Here is a 19653-nt window from a genome sequence, read left to right as displayed (position 1 = left end):
AAACAGTTCAATCTTAATAAGTCTCTTATGATTTCTCTTTCCTGTTTACCTCTTCATGTTCCACTTGAGTCCTGTATTTGAAAGTCAAATTTTCTATTCAGCTCTGGTCTTTTCATCAGAATGCTTGAAAGTCCTCTATTTCACTGAATGACCATTTTTTCCCCTGAAGGATTATACTCAGTTTTGCTGGGTAGGTGATTCTTGGTTGTAATCCTATCTCCTTTGCCCTCTGGAATATTATATTCCATGCCCTGCGGTCCTTTAATGTAGAAGCTGCTAAATCTTGTGTTATCCTGATTGTGTTTCCACAGTACTTGAATTGTTTCCTTCTGGCAGCTTGTAATATTTTCTCCTTGACCTGGGAACTCTGGAATTTGGCTATATTCCTAGGAGTTTTCCTTTGGGGATCTCTTTCAGGAGGAGATCTGTGGATTCTTTCAATTTCTATTTTGCCCTCTGGTTCTACTAATATCAGGGCAGTTTTCCTTGATAATTTCTTGAAAGATGATGTCTAGGCTCTTTTTTTGATCATGGCTTTCAGATAGTCCAATAATTTTTAAATTCTCTCTCCTGGATCTATTTTCCAGGTCAGTTGTTTTTCCAATGAGATATTTCACATTGTTTTCTAATTTTTCATTCTTTTGGATTTGTTTTACAGTGTCTTGATTTCTCATAAAGTCACTGTCTTCCAATTGCTCTATTCTAATTTTTAAGGAAGTATTTTCTTCAGTAATCTTTTGGACTTCCTTTTCCATTTGGCCAATTTTCTTTTTAGGGCATTTTTCTCCTCATTGGCTTTTTGGACCTCTTTTGCCATTTGGGTTAGGCTTTTTTTAAGGTGTTATTTTCTTCAGTATTTTTTTGGGTCTCCTTTAGCAAGCTGCTGACTTGTTTTTCATGATTTTCTTGCATCACTCTCATTTCTCTTCCCAGTTTTTCCTCTACTTCCCTTACTTGCTTCTCAAAATCCCTTTTGAGCTCTTCCAAGGCCTAGGACTGATTCATATTTTTCTTGAAGGCTTTGGATTTAGGAGCTTTGACTTTGTTGTGTTCTTCTGGTTGTATATTTTGATCTTCTTTTTCACCAAAGTAAGATAATATAGTCTGATTTTTTTGTGCCCTGCTTGCTCATGATCCCAGCCAATTACTTGAGTTTTAAACTCCTTGTTAAGGTAAGAGTCTGCTTCCAATGTGGAGAGTGTACTGTCCCAAGCTTCAGGGGTTTGTGTAGCTGTTTTCAGAGACACTTGTAGGGACCTGTAAATTTTCAGCTCTTCCAAGGTGGTATGATAAGGGGCGAGGTGTTTACTCCTTTTCTGGCCTGTGAGCACAAGTATTCCTTTCTGTCCTGTAATTGTGAGGAGGGGCTTCTCTTCACAACCACTACAAGCTCCACCAAGCCAGCGTTCCTCCTCACCCCAGCACCGCCGCCCAGAACTGTGACCCAGATCCAAATAGGGGTAAAGCAAGAGATTCCTGCCTCAGCACTGGCAAAGAGATCCCTGCAATCCCTCTCTGATCAGCCACTGGACTCCCCCTCAGTCTGTGGGCAGGAAGCTCGGGAAGCAGCTGCCCCCCCCCAGGGGCAGACTCTTGGGGAATGGAGCTGAGACCCCGCCTTCCTCTCTGAGCACCGACAGAAACAGACTTTTCCCACTGACTTTCTAAGTTGTCTTTGGCACTAGTGGGTTGAGGAGTCTGGAAACTGCCACAGCTGCCTGCGATTCAGTCCTCTGAGGCCTGCTCCAGGTTCCCTGCGGCCTGCGCGCCCAAGCCTCGCTGCGCTGAGCTCCCAGCCCGGTACGATACACCTTTCTCATCAATCATCCAGGTTGTCTTTGGCTGGAAATTTGTTTCACTCTGTCCTTTTGTGGGTTCTGCTGCTTCAGAATTTGTTTAGAGCCATTTTTTTATGAGTATTTGGAGGGGTTTGGGGGAGAGCTCAAGCAAGTCACTGCTTTCACTACGCCATCTTGGCTCCGCCTCCCCTCCATTTGTTTCTAATATTGGATACCCCACCCCCACCCCTTCTGCTGTAAACATAGTATAATGTCTCCTAAGGTATTCAGCTAAATCATTTTTAAAGTGGCTGTCTTCCCAATGGCTCTTTTCCTCTCTACCCCAGTGTCCCCCAACCCTTATTTGTCACCTCTTTCTCTTTGTAGTTTTGCCTGTTAGTTCCTTTTTCGTTCTGGCTTTTATATGGTTATTTAATTCTTAAATGATCTCTCCTCAGTCTATTTTTTAGATCAGTTATTTTCCCCATGAGATATTTCACATTTTCCCTATATTTTTTCATTTCACATTTTTTCAACCTTTTTACTTTGTTTTATTTCTTGATGTCTCCTGGAATCATTAGCTTCTACTTGGCCAGTTCTAATTTTTAAGGAGTTTTTTTCTTCAGTTCATATCTTGCTTCCCTAGCTCTCATTTGGTTTTTTTCAATATTTTTTTTAAGAGCCATCTTTAACTCTTTAACTTGGCTAGTTCTTGTTGGGCTTGTGTCCAATTTTCTTTCTTTCTTTCTTTCTTTCTTTCTTTCTTTCTTTCTTTCTTTCTTCTTCTTTCTTTCTTCTTTCTTTTTCTTTCCTCCTTCCTTCCTTCCTTCCTTCCTTCCTTCTTCCTTTCTTTCTTTCTTTCTTTCTTTCTTTCTTTCTTTCTTCTTTCTTTTTCTTTCTTCTTTCTTTCTTTCTTTCTTTCTTTCTTTCTTCCTTGTTCTTATTGGGCTTGTGTCCAATTTTCTTTCTTCCTTCCTTCCTTCCTTTCTTTCTTTCTTTCTTTCTAGTTCTTATTGGGCTTGTGTCCAATTTTCTTTCTCCTTCCTTCCTTCCTTCCTTCTTTCTTTCTTTCTTTCTTTCTTTCTTTCTTTCTTTCTTTCTTTCTTTTTCTTTCTTTCTTTCTTCCTTCCTCCCTCCCTTTCTTTCTCTTTCTTTCTTCCTTCCTTCTTTCTTTTTTTTAGGCTTTGCTTGTAGATGTTTTCAAGTCATTGTCTTCTGTCTTTGAGTCTTGAGCTTCCCTGTAACTGGGAAGCTCCTTATGCTTCTTAATGTCCAGTTCTTTTGTTTGCTCATTTTTCTGGCCTAATTCTTGACTTTGTTCTCTATGATAGCATTGGGCTCTGCTCACTTCTGGGCTGGGTGGATGGGATGACTGGACTGAGCTTCTGTCCTTTCATGTCTTTCTGCTACTTTCATAACTCAGTGTGGAGGCCTGCAAATTTTCTGTGCTTCCAAAGTGGTATGATCTACAGAAAGGTCTGTTAATACTCCTGGTCTGAGCTCTGCAAGTTGGGCCTGTTGGCTTATTTGTAGCTGAGTTTCAGTAGACTACTGCTGGATGCAATCACTCTTAGCTCCCTGTGGGTTCTGCAGGTTCAGATGGACTGGACTGCTGGATCTTCTTTGGTCTTGGTTATTCCACTAGAGGCTTTTGTGTGTGGCTAAATGTTAGAATTTGGTGGCTATTCTGCTTCCGGGCTCAGAGCCACACAGCTATCTTTCTGGAACTTGTTCCTTGCTCAGTATACAGTGAGGGCACCATTTGCTTGTGGCTGCTCCTCTCTGCCCTTGATCTGTGACCTGGAACTAGGGAATGGGCAACTCCCAGCCCTAGTGCAGGGGTCCCCTGGGATCTTGTTCTGCCCCAGTGCCACCTGCCCTGGTGTTCTATCTCAATTCTCTTTCCCGGCCTTGGTGCTGGAATGCTCCCCTTTCCCACCATTGACTCAAGCTCCTGGTCAGCCCCTGCTTGCCTCAGTATCCAGACCTTTTTGTCTGGAAAAAGGACTCACTGTTATTTTTTCTTGGCTTTCCTGATGAGAATTTGGTCTAGATTGTTGTGGAGGAAGTGTGCTAGGTGAACTAGGCAAAACAAAAAACAAAATACTTCTTTCACTCCACCATCTTGATTCTGCCTCTAGTATATTTTTTTTTAGGCAATTGAGGTTAAGTGACTTGCCCAGGGTCACACAGCTAGTATGTGTCAGGTGTTTGGTCTGAGGCTGGATTTCAACTCAAGTCCTCCTGACTTTAGGGCCAGTGCTCTATCCACTCTAGTATTCTTTCTAAGGATGTTTTAAACATCTTTTTACTCTTGAATGTTCATATTTTTTCACTTATGGTTAAGCTTAGATTTGCAGGGTTGGTCACCTTAGGCTGCATCCAAAGAGGAATGAAGCTGTCTTTACAATATTGTCAATAATTATATAAATTGTTCTTCTGGTTCTGCTCAGTCATTTTGTATCAGTCCATACAAGTCTTCTTAGGTTTCTCTGAAACCATCCCCTTCATCCTTTCTTATAAGCACAATAGTATTTTATCACATTAATACACCACAATTTGTCCAACCATTCCCTAATTGATGGGTATCCCATTTCCAATTCTTTACCACCACAAAAATGCTGCTATAAATATTTTTTTTATTGATATCTTTTTTTTTTTTTGGCTAGGCAATGGGGTTAAGTGACTTGCCCAGGGTTACACAGCTAGTAAGTGGCAAGTGTCTGAGGCTGAATTTGAACTCAGGCCCTCCTGACTCCATGGCCAGTGTTCTATCCACTGTGCCACCTAGCTGGCCCTCTATAAATATTTTTTACATATGGATCCTTTCCCCTTTTCTTTGATCTCTCTGAAGTAAAGACCTAATAGCAGTATTGCTGGGTCAAAGAATATGTATAGTTTAAATAGATTTGGGGACATACTTCCAGATTACTTTGCAGAATGACTGGGTCATTTCACAGTTACATTGATGCACGTGTTTTCCAACAGTCCTGCCAACTTTCATCGTTTTTCATTTTTTCGGTCAACTTTGTTCATTTGATGGGTATAAGTTATACTTCAGAGTTACTTAATTTGCATTTCTGTGATTATTAGTAATTTAGACCATTTTTAATATGGCTATTGATATCTTCTTCTGAATATCTTCTTCTGAAAAGTGCCTATTTGTATCCTTTGACCATTTATCAGTTGGGCTCTATTTCTTATAAATTTGAATCAATTCCCTAAATACCTTAGAAATGAGACCTTTATCGAAAAATTTGTGCAAAGATTTTTTCCCATTGACCTACTTCTCTTCTAATTTTTGCTGCATTTGTTTTGTGTAAAAACTTTTTCATTTTATGTAGTCAGAATTGTCCATTTTACCTTCTTTGAACTTCTCAATCCCATTTGTGGTCATGTATCATTCCCTTATCCATAGATATGATGATTAATTTCTTCCTTGCTACTCCAATTTGTTTATGATGTCACTTTTTATGTCTAACATGTATCCAATTGAAGCTTATCTTGGTATACTGTTTGAGTATTGGCCTTTATCTAGTTTCTGCCAGAATGCTTTCTCTTTTCCCAATTGTTTTTGTCAAACAATGAGTTCTTCACTCCACTCCATAAAAGCAGAGATCTTTGAGTTTACCAAACACTAGGCTACCACATTCAATTACTTCTAAATATTACTAATCTTTTCCACTGATCAACATTTCTATTTTTTATTGAAAACAAATTGTTCTGATGATTGTGCTTTATAGTATAGTTTGAGATCTGGTACGGTAAGGCCCCATTCTTTCCCACTTTTTTTTTCCATTAATTACCTTGAGATTCTTGACCTTTTGTTCTTCCAGATGAATTTTGTTATTATTTTTCCTAGCTGTATATTCTATACAGTAGTTTGGTAGTTTGGTTGGTATGGTATTGAATAAGTAAATCAACTTAGGTAGTATTGCTATTTTTGTTATATTGGCCTAGCCTACCTATGAATAATTAATATTTCTCCAATTATTTAGATTTGGCTTTGTATAAAGACTCTTTTGTAACTGTGTTTATACAGGCAGACTCCCAAGTATTTTATACTTTATGCAGGTATTTTAAATAGATATTCTCTTTTTATCTCTTCCTGCTGGATTTTGTTGATAATATACATAAATGCTGATGATTTGTGTGGATTTATTTTATATACACCAACTTTGCTGAAGTTGCTAATTGTTTCAGTTAGTTTTTTTAGTTGATTCTGTAGGGTTCTCTAAATAAACCTTTATATTACCTATAAAAAGTGTTTTTATTTCCATTTTGTCTATGCTTATTCCCTGAAATTCTCTTTCTTTTCTTATTGTGATAGCTTGCATTTCTAGTACTATCCTGAATAGTAATGGTGACTGCCTCCTTATCCCCAATCCCTTATTTATCTTCACTCTCTCTCTACCTACTGGCTCCTTCCCTATTGCCTACAAATATGCCTAGGTCTCTCGCATCCTCAAAAAAACTCTTTTGATCTGTCTTCCTGCTATTATCACGTATCTCTTCTGCCTACTGTAGTTAAACTACTTGAGAAGGTCATCTATAATAGGAGCCTCCACTTCTTCTCCTCCCACTCTCCTTAACTCTGTGGTCTGGCTTCTGACCTCATCTCTCTCCAGTGTTACCAATATCTCCTTTTTTGTTTGTTTGTTACCCTGCAAAGAATATTTAATGACAAGTACTCAATATCCAGTTTAAGGAGAAGAAAGATTAATTCCCACCCCTGTATCTTACTTCTTCTCACTGTTTCCCTTCTGACAATTTCAGCCACAAATAATAAAACCGGATAAAAGGACACTGCATAGTACGCTTCCTACTTCATCTACCTCCTTACACTGAACGGAATTCTGCCCTTCAGAAGAGCATTTGGATAGATAAGCAGATACTGGTGTATCAGAACCTGATTCTCTAGAATAGGGAGAGCAATACAGCTCAACAAAATAGAGCCATGAGGAGTATTCCTTCAGCCAATGAAATTTAATTAATATGTATTTAAGCAAAAAGATTTTAATCCCACTGCTGAAAGCCAATAAGGCACAAAACTTCACCCTCAAAATCAAGCCTCATGCTAGGCAAGAAAGCTGCCAAATGCCAGCATTTTAAAAATGGAAAAGGGGGGAAAATGTCTCAGAGCTCCTGAGGAATATTGCTATTACAAAGTCAACAAATCCCCAAACAGGTTCCTACTAATCCCAACCAACACTTTCCATCCAATTCCAACCTGTCTTGAGGAAGGTCCAGTCCTGCTTCTCATTAAGTTTATTTTCTGAATTTTAGGTATTATAAACAATGGAAGTTTCAGATTTACTGACCAGTAATGTACAATTCTCTGGGCTTATTCAGAAGTAGAATAGCCAGTAGTAGAGGGGGATGAGCTGTTCTCATTTAAAAGTTGCTTAAGAGAGGGGTTTATCTTTCATTGGTAGTGCCTTTGAGCTGATTAGCTAAAGGTAGGAACTTACTAGGAGCTGCAATAGGAATTCAGAGAACAGAGAAGCAAATTTCATACACTGGCAAGCATGCTGCCTCAAGGGCTAGTTGCTCAAAACCCTGCTTTAGAACCTTCAATTTCTTTATATAAACAGGTAAATAAGTAAAGCAGCAGGTGATGTAAGGCTTGCATTTTGGTTTAAGGGTCCAAGATAATATTATTTTCCTAATATGAGGCTAAAGCTGCTTTGCCTAGTTTTGCTTTTTGAAATTGTTTTGTTAAAGCTAGAACATTTGCATAACAACCAGGCAGCTGCTTGTTTGAGTTTCCTTTGGTAGAGGGGCAGGGAGACATAGAAAAAATAGTTTTACATTTTGGTCATCATTTTTAGAAAAAAAAACTGAGTTAATTAAAATCTTCTAGGTTACTTATAGGAGCTTTCAGAAACTGAAGGAAGGAAGAAAAAGAGCTAAGTTTTCAAAGTTTGTTTCATGATTTTACTTCTTTGTATTCCTAAACAGAAACGGATTTGGGCATTCAGCTAGGCTAGTGTTTTCCAAAAGGGAGTTGAAGCAATGGCTTTGTCTATTTAAAATTCACCTCCCGGGAAGAACAGCCCAGATGTACATTTCATCTACAAGCTTGAGTATAAATATCTGTGCATACAACTTTTTGTTCACTATTTTATTCAAATCCCACAGTAAGTGTCTACATATGTATGGATATGAATTCTCAACACAGGGCTCTCTCCATTTTCTGGTCTGAATGATCATTTTGCTGGGTTTTTCTTTTTCTGCAGTTGCTCATGAGGAGTTGAGAGGGTTCTTGAACTTATTCTGTGGTGGGGTGAAGCTCCAAAGGGGTATAGAAGGAAGCATAATCCTGCAGGGGTTTATCACTAATTCCTGTTGGTGAAGGAAGGATGTCTCCACCATTCTCTCTGCCACTGATGACTTTGGACTTTATAGTCTCAACTCTATCTTTGAAAGACTTGAAGATTGCAGAGTTCTTCATATGTCCATGTTTACTGCTGATGGCAGATCCCACATTAAACAGGGCAGCTGAAGTCTTCTCTCCTGCCTGGGAGAATTTCCTGAATCTTCTTGTAAAGGTCATAATGTATCAGTTTCTCATTCCACTCTCCAGCATTCTCAGATTTTTTTCATAGGCATTGGAGACCAGATCATCATGTCAATTCTTTGAAAGATTCTGTTTCAGTCTATTCAGGGGAGTCAGGCTCAACTTTCTCTTCAGCTGTCCGCAGTGTTTCTCTTTGGCCCTTAGGATCTGCTGTAATGTCAAAATCTCCTCTTCTACCTTGGAGAGTTCACATCTGAGCTCTTCTTCCTCTGCCTAAATCAAGCCCTTAGGAACAGATGTCCTAGCAGTCTCTGTATCCACAGAGACTGTCATGGTATCTGACAACAGATCTTTTTGAGGGGAATTCAGGTTGCTATCTCAGTTGCCAGGGTCTATGTCTGGGCTCTGTGTATGGCTAAGGACCTGGGCCAAGCCTAAAGTCTATAGCTCCCACCTAGAATACCTGGAAGACTTGCAATCAGCTGCTACAACCACAGGTACTGCACATATTAACACTCATGGCCCCAATCACTCCATTCATTGCTAAATTCAATAGCCTTTTCTTTATCCTCATCCTTCTTGACCTCTCTGCAGACTTTGGCTATCAGCCAGCTGAGAAGCTTTGCAAGTTCAGAGTGATAGAACTGAAGGCTTCCCATTTGCCTGGGATTCTTGTCCTGGGTATTCTATCAAAGACTTCAGACTGACCTATAGGCTAGAACTGAGTCCTTGCTTTGTTTCTGGAGTCGGCGCCACACAGTTCTTACATGCTTTTAAACTTGTTCCTCGTGGTGTGGTGGATAGAGCCCTGGATTCAAGAGGGCCTGAGTTCAAATCTGGCCTCAGACACATAACACTTACTGGCTGTGTGACCCTGGGCAAGTCACTTAACCCCATTGCCTTGCCAAAACCAAAAACCACCAAAAAAACCCCACCTTGTTCTTCACTCAGGATACTAGATCTTTTGCCTTCTGGAATACCATATTCCAGCCTGTGTTACTTTAGTGACAGCCACTAAATTGTGTGTGACCTTAATGGTGGCTCCTCAGCTCCTGAATTCTTTCTTTCTGGCAACTTGAATTATTTTTTCTTTGACCTAGAAAGCTCTGGATTTTGGCTATAATATTCCTTCAAGTTCTCATTCTGGGGTTTCTTTCAAGAGGTGAGAGATAGATTCTTTCTATTTCTCTGGTTCTAAGACATCTGAGCCATTTTCTTTTATGATTTAGTGAAATGCAACATCAACTCTTTTTTTGGTCATGGCTTTCAAATTTTTTAAATGATTTTTAAATTACATCTCCTTGATCTGTTTTCCAAGTCAGTTGTTTTTGCTATAAAATACATTACATTTTCTTCTATTTTTTTTCAGTCTTTCAACTTTGTTTTAATATTTCTTGATGTCTCATGAAATCATTAGCTTTTAATTAGTTAATTCTAATTTTCAGGAAGTAACTTTCTTTTTTTAAAATTTATTTTATTAATTTATTTTGATTTATCAACAATCACTTCCATGTGCTTTTGAGTTGAAAATTTTTCTCCCCCTTTCTCCCCACCACCCTCCCCAAGATGGCGCACAATCTGATACAGGTTACATTTACATTCCTATTAAACATATTTTCACATTAATGATGTTGTAAGTAAAAATTAAAACCAATAGGAGGAACCATCAGAAAGAAGAAACAAAACTCAACAGAAGAGAAAAAAAAAGATAGCAATTCAACTTCCATAGTTCTTTCTTTGGATGTGGATAGCATTTTTCCATCACGAGGCCCCTGGAGATGTCTTAGATCCTTGTATTGCTGAGAAGGGTTAAGTTTATCAATATTAGTCATCACACAAAGTGGCTGTTATTGTGTATGACATTCTCTTGGTTCTGCTCACTTCACTCAGCATCAATCCGTATGAGTCTTTCCAGGTTTTTCTGAAGTCAGCCTGTTCATCATTTCTTATAGCACAATAGTATTCCATTACATTCCCATTCATATATTACATACCAGTTGATGGGCATCCTCTCAATTTCCAATTCTTTGCCACCACAAAAAGAGCTGCTATGAATATTTTTGTACATGTGGGTCCTTTTCCCATTTGTATGATCTCTTTGGGATATAGCCCTAGAAGTGCTATTGCTGGGTCCAAGGGTATGCACATTTTTATAGCCCTTTGGGCATAGTTCCAAATTGTTCTCCAAAATGGCTGGATCATTTCACAACTCCACCAAACAATGCGTTAGTGTTCCAATTTTCCCATATCTTCTCCAGCATTTATCATTTTCCTGTTTATCATGTTGGCCAATCTGATAGGTGTGATGTGGTACCTCAGATTTGTTTTGATTTGAATTTCTCTAATCAATAATGATTTAGAGCATTTTTTCATATGACTATAGATGGCTTTAATTTCTTCATCTGAGAACTGTCTGTTCATATCCTTTGACCATTTATCAATTGGGGAATGGTTTGTATTCTTATAAATTTGTCTTAATTCTCTATATATTTTAGAAATGAGGCCCTTGTTAGAGAGACTGGTTGTAAAAATTCTTTCCCAATTTTCTACCTTCCTTCTAATCTTAGTTGCATTGGCTTTGTTTGTGCAAAATCTTTTCAATTTAATGTAATCAAAATTATCCATTTTGCTTTTCATAATGTTCTCTATCTCCTGTTTGGTCATGAATTCTTCTGTTCTCCATAGATCTGATAAGTAAACTATTCCTTGCTCTTCCAGTTTGCTTATAGTATCAGCCTTTATATCTAAATCATGAACCCATTTTGACATTATTTTGGTATATGGCATGAGATTTTGGTCTATGCCTAGTTTCTGCCATACTCTTTTCCAGTTTTCCCAGCAGTTTTTTTTTTTTTTGCTTTTTAGGCAATTGGGGTTAAGTGACTTGCCTAGGGTCATGTAGCTAGTTAAGTGTCAAGTGTTTGGTCTGGGGTCAGATTTGAACTCAGGTCCTCCTGACTTCAGGGCTGGTGCTCTATCCACTGCGCCACCTAGCTGCCCCCAGCAGTTTTTTTTTTTTCAAAAAGTGGGTTCTTATCCCAGAAGCTGGGATCTTTGGGTTTATCAAACAATAGATTACTATAGTCATTTACTACTGTGTCTTACATATTTAACCTATTCCACTGATCCACCACTCTGTTTCTCAGCCAGTACCAAGCAGTTTTGATGATTGTTGCTTTATAATACAATTTAAGATCTGGAATTGCTAAGCCATCTTCCCCTGCATTTCTTTTTATTAGAGGCAGTAACTTTCTTGGGTAAAGTTTTGTACTCTTCTTTCAAGCCATTAAATTATTTTTTTTCCCACATCTTTCTTCCACAATTTCCATTTCTTTTCCTGTTTTTTTTCCTCTAGCACACTTATTTGGTTTAATTTTTTTTTTTAGCTTTTAAAAGTATTGCTTTATCAATTCCAAAGGTTCTGTTTGGACTTGTGCCCAAGCTGCATTTCTCTTTGAGCTTTTGCTTGTATGTATTTTGTAGTCACTCTCTTCTTCTGGATTTGTCTTGAGTTTCCCTGTCACCATAATAACTCTTTATTAAGGTGTGATTCTTTTTTTCGTTTGCTAATTATTCCAGCCTACTTCTTGACTTTGGATCTTATGTCAGGACTAGCTTCTTCAGACTTCTACAGGGAATGTCCGAACTGAGCTTTTGTTTTCTTGGGACCTTCTACTGCTTTCTTAGGGCAGTGGATGTTGTGTTATGTAAGGATTTCAGGGCCAGTTCAAGCAGAGAAACTCAGGCTTTCAGTGCTCACAGTCTGGTCCGATCTGGGGCAAACTGATTATTGGTTTTCTGCTCTGAGCTCAGCAATATCCTGACCTGGCTTTGGGTCTCAGCTCCATTCTTATGGGCCTGCTCCTGGTTGGAAGTTCCAGTGGACTGCTGCTGGATTCATCTACTGTCAGCCAGCTGGGAAGCTTTGTAAGTTCAGAGTGATAGAACTGCAGGCTTCCCATTTGCCTGGCATTCTTGTCCCGGGGATTCTTTTGGAGACTTCAGACTGACCTACAGGCTAGAACTGAGTCCTTGCTTTGTTCCTGGAGTCAGCGCCACACAGTTCTTACATGCTTTTAAACGTGTTCCTCACTCAGGACACAGTCAAGGGAGTGTGGGACCATTGCTCTCCATCACTCCAAGGCCTAGGTCCTCAGTCTATCCTGGATCTATGACCTAGAACTGGGTAGTAAGTGAAAGCTACCCGATGGCACCTATTCTTGCTTCTATTACTAGTTCAGGGATGCCCTGGGACTGTTTCCTGCTCTGGTGCTTTCTGCTTTTGTATATAGATAGCTCCAGTCCATTTTCCGTTCCTGGGCACTAGAATGTTCCACACTACAGTGCCCTTGCCCAGATCCTTCTCCTCTTTCTGCAGTCCTCTTTGACTCCCTGTGTTGACCTGGACTGGAAAAATTACTTAATGTGATTTTTTTGGATGTCCAGATCAGGACTTGGTCTGGTACATTTTCCATATTCTTTGTGGAGGAAAAGCTGGGCTATACTTCTTCAATTCCTATCTTTTAACAACCCTTCCAACATTGACTATCTTTGTATTTTATTGCCTTTACCAATTTGTTATGAGTGAGGTTGTGCCTCAGAGTTGTGTTGATTTGCATTTCTCTTACAATTAGTAATTTGGGGAATTTTTTTCATATGGTTGTTGATATTTCTTTGGAAAACTTAGTTTATATCCTCTGGCCACTTATCTATCAACGAATGGCTCTTAGTTTTACATGTTTGTGTCAATTTCCTATAGATTTTAGATGGTATACGTTTGTTAGAAATATTACGAGAACGAAGAGTAGGGGAAGGGAATAAGCATTTATATAGCCCATACTATGTGCCAGGCACTGTGCTAAATGCATTACAAATATTTCATTTGGTCTTTACAACCCTGGGAGATAGGTGCTGTTACCATCCTCATTTTGTAGTTGAGGAAAATGAGGCAGACAGAGAGAGGTTCAATCTCTTGCCCCGGATCACAAAGCTAGTAAGTTGCCTTGAGGTCACATTTGAACTCAAGCCTTTCTAATTCCAGGCCAAGCACTCCCATCTACTGTGCCACCTACCTGCTTTTTTCTTTAGTGAGGCAATTGGAGTTAAGTGACTTGCTTAGGGTCACACAGCTAGTGTCAAGTGCCTGAGGCTGGATTTGAACTCAGGCCCTCCTGACTCCAGGGCTGGTGCTCTATCCAATGCATCATCTAGCTGCCCCCTCACCTACCTGCTTTTAAACTAGCTGCACTGACTTTTTGCATGTAAAACTTCCTAATTTAAACAATCAAAATAGTATTCTCTTTGTCATCACAGTTTTAGCAAGCTCTTCTGTTTAAAAGAATGAAGGTATAATAGTTGGCAGTTAAAATAAGGGAAGGAGGGAAGGAATAAGCATTTATTAAGTCCCAACCATATGCCAGGCACTGTGCTAAGCACTTTGCAGATCTTATTTCATTTGATCCTATCCAGCAGGAAATGTGCATCAGCTTTAGAGAAGCAAGAGTGTAGAGGCTAGGATACATATCTGAGCATCAGCTGCACAAAATGCTAACAGAAGTAGTGATAGCCCAGGAAAGGGGGAGGAAGAAAGAAAGACGGGTTGACATGATTGTGGGGATGAGCAGAGGAGGGAGAGGGAGAGGAAGTAAAATGCACAAGTTGAAGAACTTCCTAAGTTGCTGCAGAAAGATATTTGGGGCAGTAGTAAAAGAACTGACATCCAAACACTAAATAGGAGCAAAACTATACAGCACGCTGTCTCATCAGAGTAAGGGGCAGGTTTAAACCATCAGCCTTTACCTAAATCAATGACTGGGTTATTACCCAGTATATGCACAAACACAGCTGTCTATCTGTTGCTGCACCCTGAGGTCACTGTGGTCCTTTTGACAGGTATACAGTCCTATCTGGGAATGGTGCAGCCTGGCGTGTCTACACTTTGTGTCTTCATCTGCCTTCGAGGTTCCAAGAAAAACCTGGGCCTGGAAGCCAACAATTGTTATATCTACTTTGACACAGACATTGACCAAGCGTAAGTCCTAAAGGAGGAAAGAGGTCTGTGATCCTCCTCCTTCCTAAAAGCTGGGCAGGGAAGGGGTCCCAGATGACTCATAGGCCCATGGTCTCCACCTTGTAGTTACTTACTCATCCTTTTTGAGGTCAGGCCTCCTTCTGGAAGTTCCTGTATCTTTTTTTTTCTTCCTCACGAAGGAGACAACCCCTAAGCCTCTTTCCTTAGCTTTCCAGGATCAGCTGTTGGTCTGACCTGTTTAAGTTGTCTCTGGCAGTATTTTTGGATCCAAGGAATCTGTCCAGCTCCCCTTGTACTAAACTGTCCTGTTTGGGGAGAATGACTCCTGTCCCCTTCTTGTGAGAGGGTTAAGACGCCACCTCAGAGGATCCATTGATTCAAACTGTAGAGGAACCAGCCATGTGGCTCATCTCTTCTCTCCTCCCCACAGGATGGAGAGATACCTGTCCCTATCCAGGGACCAAGCTGTGGAACACATTCCCTATTTCTTCATCACCTCACCATCAGCCAAAGACCCAACATGGAAGGACAGGTTCCCAGGTGAACAGGGGCCACAGAAGAGGGGAAGGGAAGACAGTAGGATAGGCCCAGCACCAGGTGTAGTGACCAGAACTCTGTCTCCTCAGACCAATCAACACTGATGATGATGTTGCCTGCCCGCTACGAGTGGTTTGAGGAATGGCAGAGTGAGCCCCCACACAAGACGGGGAGTGACTATGAGGCCCTGAAGGACTCATTCATAGATGCTTCCATGTCTGTTTTGATGAAACTATACCCTCAGTTGGAGGGGAAGGTATTGGTGTAGGGAGAGGTTGGGGAGGCAGGCCAGCCTTAGTTCTACGGCCTCATATTGAGACAGAGGAGGGTGGTTCTGAAGGGAAGTAAGTACCTGTGAGTGAGGGGTACAGAGCCTCAGACAGCTCACCTTGGTGTGGTACAAACGGAAGAGAAAGTAGGGATGATGGAGTCTAAGGCCCAACTGTATTTCTTCTCCATCTCAACCATCTTCTTTACCTCCTCAGGTTCATAATGTATCAGTAGGGAGTCCACTCAGCCGTCAGTTCTTCCTGGCTGCCCCGCATGGAGAGACTTGTGGGGTTGGCCACAACCCGAACCATCTACAGCCCCACGTACTGGCCACAGTGAGGGCCCAGAGCCCCATCCCCAATCTCTACCTTACAGGTACAATGCCTCACTATGCTAGGACTTGGGCTGTTGCTGTGTTCCTTGGGCTCTCACCTCTTTGCCTCCCCAGGTTCTATCTTGGAAGTTCTATGAGCAGCAGGAGCTACTTGATCCCAAGCAAGGCTGGGAGACAGCGGGGGAAGAAGACAGAGGGATTTGACTTGTGGTGCCTCTATCAGGGATTCTTTTTTTTTTTTTTAAGGCAATTGAGGTTAAGTGACGTGCCCAGGGTCACACAGCTAATAAGTGTCAAGTATTTGGTCTGAGGCCGGATTTGAACTCAGGTCCTCCTGACTTTGGGGCCAATGCTCTGTCCACTGCGCCACCCAGTTGCCCCCTCTCAGGGATTCTTAACATAAAGTCTATGAACTTGTTTTTACATTTTGATAACTGCATTTCAATATAATTGGTAAAATAATCGGTATTTTGTCTTATGCTTTTAAAAACATTCTTTGAAGGAGTCCACAGGCTTTGTCAGTCTGCCAAAGGGGTCCACGACATAAGTGAAGAACCCCAGTTCTATTCTGGTATTGGACTGATGAAGCGGCCTGGTCTCTTAGGCCTTGGGTCCCTCTTGTATCTTCACTCAGCAGCAGCTGTTTTGCCCAGACCCTCATTGATTTCTCCAGAAAAGGAGAGAGAATGTACTCCAGGGAGGTGGGAACCGAGCTCAGTCCAGACCCTAGGAGTCCTTCTTCTCTCAGAGCTTAGGCACAGCCTTCTGAGTTCCCTGGCTGAGAAACAGGCTTGCCGTCCTGCTTGGCCTGGCCCTCGCATGACCCTGCTTCTGCTTTCTAGGTCAGGACGTGTTCACCTGTGGTTTGTTTGGGGCCCTACATGGGGCCCTGTTGTGCAGCAGCACCATCCTGCAGAGGAACGTGCACCTGGACCTCCTGCAGCTTCAGTCTCGGGTCTCCGCTGCACCCCCCAAGAGGATGAATTAGCACAGTCCAAGCGGATCCCCTGTGGCGAAGAGTCCTGGGTCCTGAATAGGCCTGAGAGCTATGCAGAAAGGACACACCTGCCAACTAACCTCTAACGCACTGCAACATTTCACCTTGTTCCTCGATGAAAGCCATAGTAACAATACAGAGCTGTCACTGTGATATCCAAGGTGAAGTCCATGGAGGTTTTTAAATTTTAGATCATGGTTGTCAAAGTCAGGTCCCTGGTGGTCTTCCAGGTGGGCCAGGGGATGATGTTTCATGGCAGTGTTTAAAATGGGATCGTGCTTATCCTGAGGCTTTTGTTCTGGACTAGTGATTTGCTTATGAAATTAAACATAAACGAAACATTACCTCCTTGTCATCTCCAACAGTGTTCTTGACTTGGGCATCTCATGGTATATGATACAGAGTGTTTGGAGTCTGGACCTAATTCTGGTTCTGCTCCTCAATGTCTCTGTGACTCTGGCCAAGTCACCTCACATCTCTAGGCCTGAGTTTCCTCAGCGATGAAATGCAGGGGACGGATTATGTCATTTCTAATGTCCCTTCCAGTCCCCAGTGTACTGCCACATCTTTTTGTGAGAGGCAGTAAGATGTAGTCCTACTGTAGTGTCAACAAACATTGGTTACATGCCTCTTATGGGCCAAGTACTGGCGATACAAAGAAAAGCAAAAAATGGAGCCCAGTCCAATGGATGAGATGGGCATGTGGAGAGAGCTGGCTGGGTGGCCAGGAAAGCCTGCGTTCAAGCCCTGCCACTGACAAATGCTGGGCAAGCTGCTGGATTTTTCAGGGCTGTGGGCAACCCTCTGAGACTATAAGCAGCAGAGCAGCTCCCTATACCAATGAAATCACAGATTTAGTCTCCGTGCCATATAGAGTGACATTAAAAAAAAAAGTAAAGTAGGGCAGGAACTGTCTGCCTCTTAATTGGATCCCAGAGGGCCTAGCTTTCTCATGACTCCAAGTACAAATTCTGTCACTAATGTTTTTGGTAGGGTCATTCTATCAAAGCCCAGGGGTCCTCTTCTGAATAATCAAGTTAGTAAGATTTTATCTTAAAGGCATAACCCCTGCTTTTCTTATATTTTAGACGCTATATCCCTTTCCTAAGTTATGAGGATGACAACCATATTTGATCTTGGCCTTACTCACAGTTGTTTAAGGAAAGTGCTTTTTGAGCTGTGAATTACTGTCTGCACAAAATAGGCACTTCAATGTGAATTCCCATTCCCATGCTCCTATCTTTCTGGAATGTGGGGACAGGATGAATGAGAAGGCAGCCTAGGCCAAGCTAGGCTCATCTATAGCTTGCTTTTAATCACTGTCCACAGCCTCCCTAAAACTGAAGCACATCAAACTTACAAGGCCAGATTATAGGCAGCTCCGTTGGAGTTGTTCAATTTTTCAACTCACTCCTGCAGCTCTTATAATTAGTATTTCTGGAGAGTCCTCCAGAATGGAGTCACAGCAATCTCAACATCACAGAAGATTCCCAGAAAGCCTCTGGCACATCTGTATGTTCTCCAGCCCCTGAACTTCCCTAGCCACAGAAGTGGGGATCCCTAGGCTCACCAACAACAGCTAATCAAAGGTTTAGCTAGAACATCTCCAAGTTCTATTCCAAAAGCTTTTGGGGTTAGGTGAGAGCACAGAGTCAGCACGTTTCCTTTTCAGAGGTAATAATCTTCCTAGTCTATGGCCTTTTATCATCCTGTATTTTTTAAGGGGAAATAAATTTTCATGAAATTGCTATTTCCTTTCTAACAAGACACTTGTCCCTTAGGAAGGACATCACTGATAAGTGTCCAGTGTAGAGGGCTGGCTCTAAGGGTCCAATCTGGGTTTAAGACCCAGGACATAGCTTGACTTTTGCCCAGGCTTAACCCAAGGGGCTCAATCATTTAGGAAGCAGGGCTCTCCAAATCTCCCCCTGCAAGGAGGCTCCTGAGACATTCCTTCTCACTCTTTGAACCTTAGACTTACACATTCACTCCTCTTTGCAGATAGCGCCTAGGCACCAGGAAAAAGCCTTGGAGTTTACAACCCAATCTAGGAACTCTGACAACAAGGAAATGTATGTTGTCACGTCCTCAGCAGATGTTTCGGGGAGTGTCTCACAGGGAGGACTCTTTGAAGTTAGGCTAGATTTTCTCTATATAACCTGTACCCTCAGATGAATAAACTGAGTCAGTTTCTACTGCTCCACCTGGCCCACGTCTCACATTTATTTCGCACCTTCCAGTTCGGTGTACTATCTGATTGCTGACAATAGTCCAGAGGAGGGATACCAGGATGCTGAAGGGTCTTTAAGTCTGTCATATGAGGATGTGTTGAAGGATCGGAAAAGCAAAGCCCGAGAGAGGACACGAAGACCTTGTCCAAGTATCTGGGGGGCTGAGATGTGGAAGAAGGATTAGCTTGTTCTGTCTGGCCCTAGAGAGCAGAACCAGGAACAACGCATACAAATTGCCAAGTAGTAACTTCAGGCCTGACGTCAGGGAAAGCCCAGCAACGGGAATTGTCCATAATGCATTGCCTCTGGAGGTCTTCAAGCGGGACTGGGCCACTTCTTGGGTTACAGTGCAGTGTGGCTTCCCTCTTTGAATATTAGGAGCACTGGAATAAATAGCAGTGATATTCTTTCCAACTCTCAAATTCGGTAACTCTGTAAAACCATTTTTATACCTGTATCATACAAGGAAGTAGTGTGCACCCAAAGAATGCTCATCTAATGTATATATTATTCATGAAGGATTTTAAAATATTAATTGGGGGAGTAAAACTCTCAGGTATTCCTAAACTAATAAATAACATACATATTCAGTCATGTTGGATCTTCTTAATACTGTTAAAGGCTTTAGTTATGGCCCAATTCTACTTTTAGACTCTCTGATTTCTACATATCCTTTTATCATGTAAGAGATCCAGATTGAGTGACATTACCAGCTCATATTCCTTTTTGCCTGTTTTTAAACTAAACTGATTATTGAGGAGACAGCACACTTTGTACCCATTTTTTTCTTTTTGGCCCTAAAACGAACAGTTTATATGGGAACCAACTCTGAAGTGATAATTCCATCTGATGGGCTCTGTGGTGTGTATGGTCTCAGTTTTACATCAGGGCTGCAATCCAAAACTGCCTCCAGGGAAGGAAGGCACCAGCAAGACAGAAATCAGCAAACACTAAA

General features: G+C 41.3%; 1 protein-coding gene and 1 pseudogene across 2 annotated transcripts in view; one reads left to right on the top strand and one right to left on the bottom strand.

Annotated features, from left to right (window-relative positions):
- LOC110196321 (all-trans-retinol 13,14-reductase-like) overlaps window positions 1-16811 on the top strand; it is a 35840-nt gene extending 19029 nt beyond the window's left edge. For both annotated transcript variants that reach the window (XM_020969491.2, XM_020969492.2), the window contains exons 7-11: window positions 14191-14329; window positions 14760-14869; window positions 14956-15122; window positions 15352-15511; window positions 16313-16811. In XM_020969491.2, coding sequence (XP_020825150.1) covers window positions 14191-14329; window positions 14760-14869; window positions 14956-15122; window positions 15352-15511; window positions 16313-16458 — 722 coding nt within the window. In that variant the 3' untranslated portion in view covers window positions 16459-16811. The remainder of the gene's footprint in view (window positions 1-14190; window positions 14330-14759; window positions 14870-14955; window positions 15123-15351; window positions 15512-16312) is intronic.
- Window positions 7755-10306, bottom strand: LOC110196329 (tumor protein D54 pseudogene; annotated as a pseudogene).
- Window positions 16812-19653: the final 2842 nt, after the last annotated feature.

This window comes from Phascolarctos cinereus, unplaced genomic scaffold, assembly GCF_003287225.1.
Source record: "Phascolarctos cinereus isolate Bilbo 61053 unplaced genomic scaffold, phaCin_HiC Scaffold_2;HRSCAF=192, whole genome shotgun sequence".
Lineage (NCBI taxonomy): Eukaryota > Metazoa > Chordata > Mammalia > Diprotodontia > Phascolarctidae > Phascolarctos > Phascolarctos cinereus.
The sequence above is the reverse complement of the archived record's forward strand: the minus strand, read 5'-3'. Positions and strand labels throughout refer to the sequence as shown.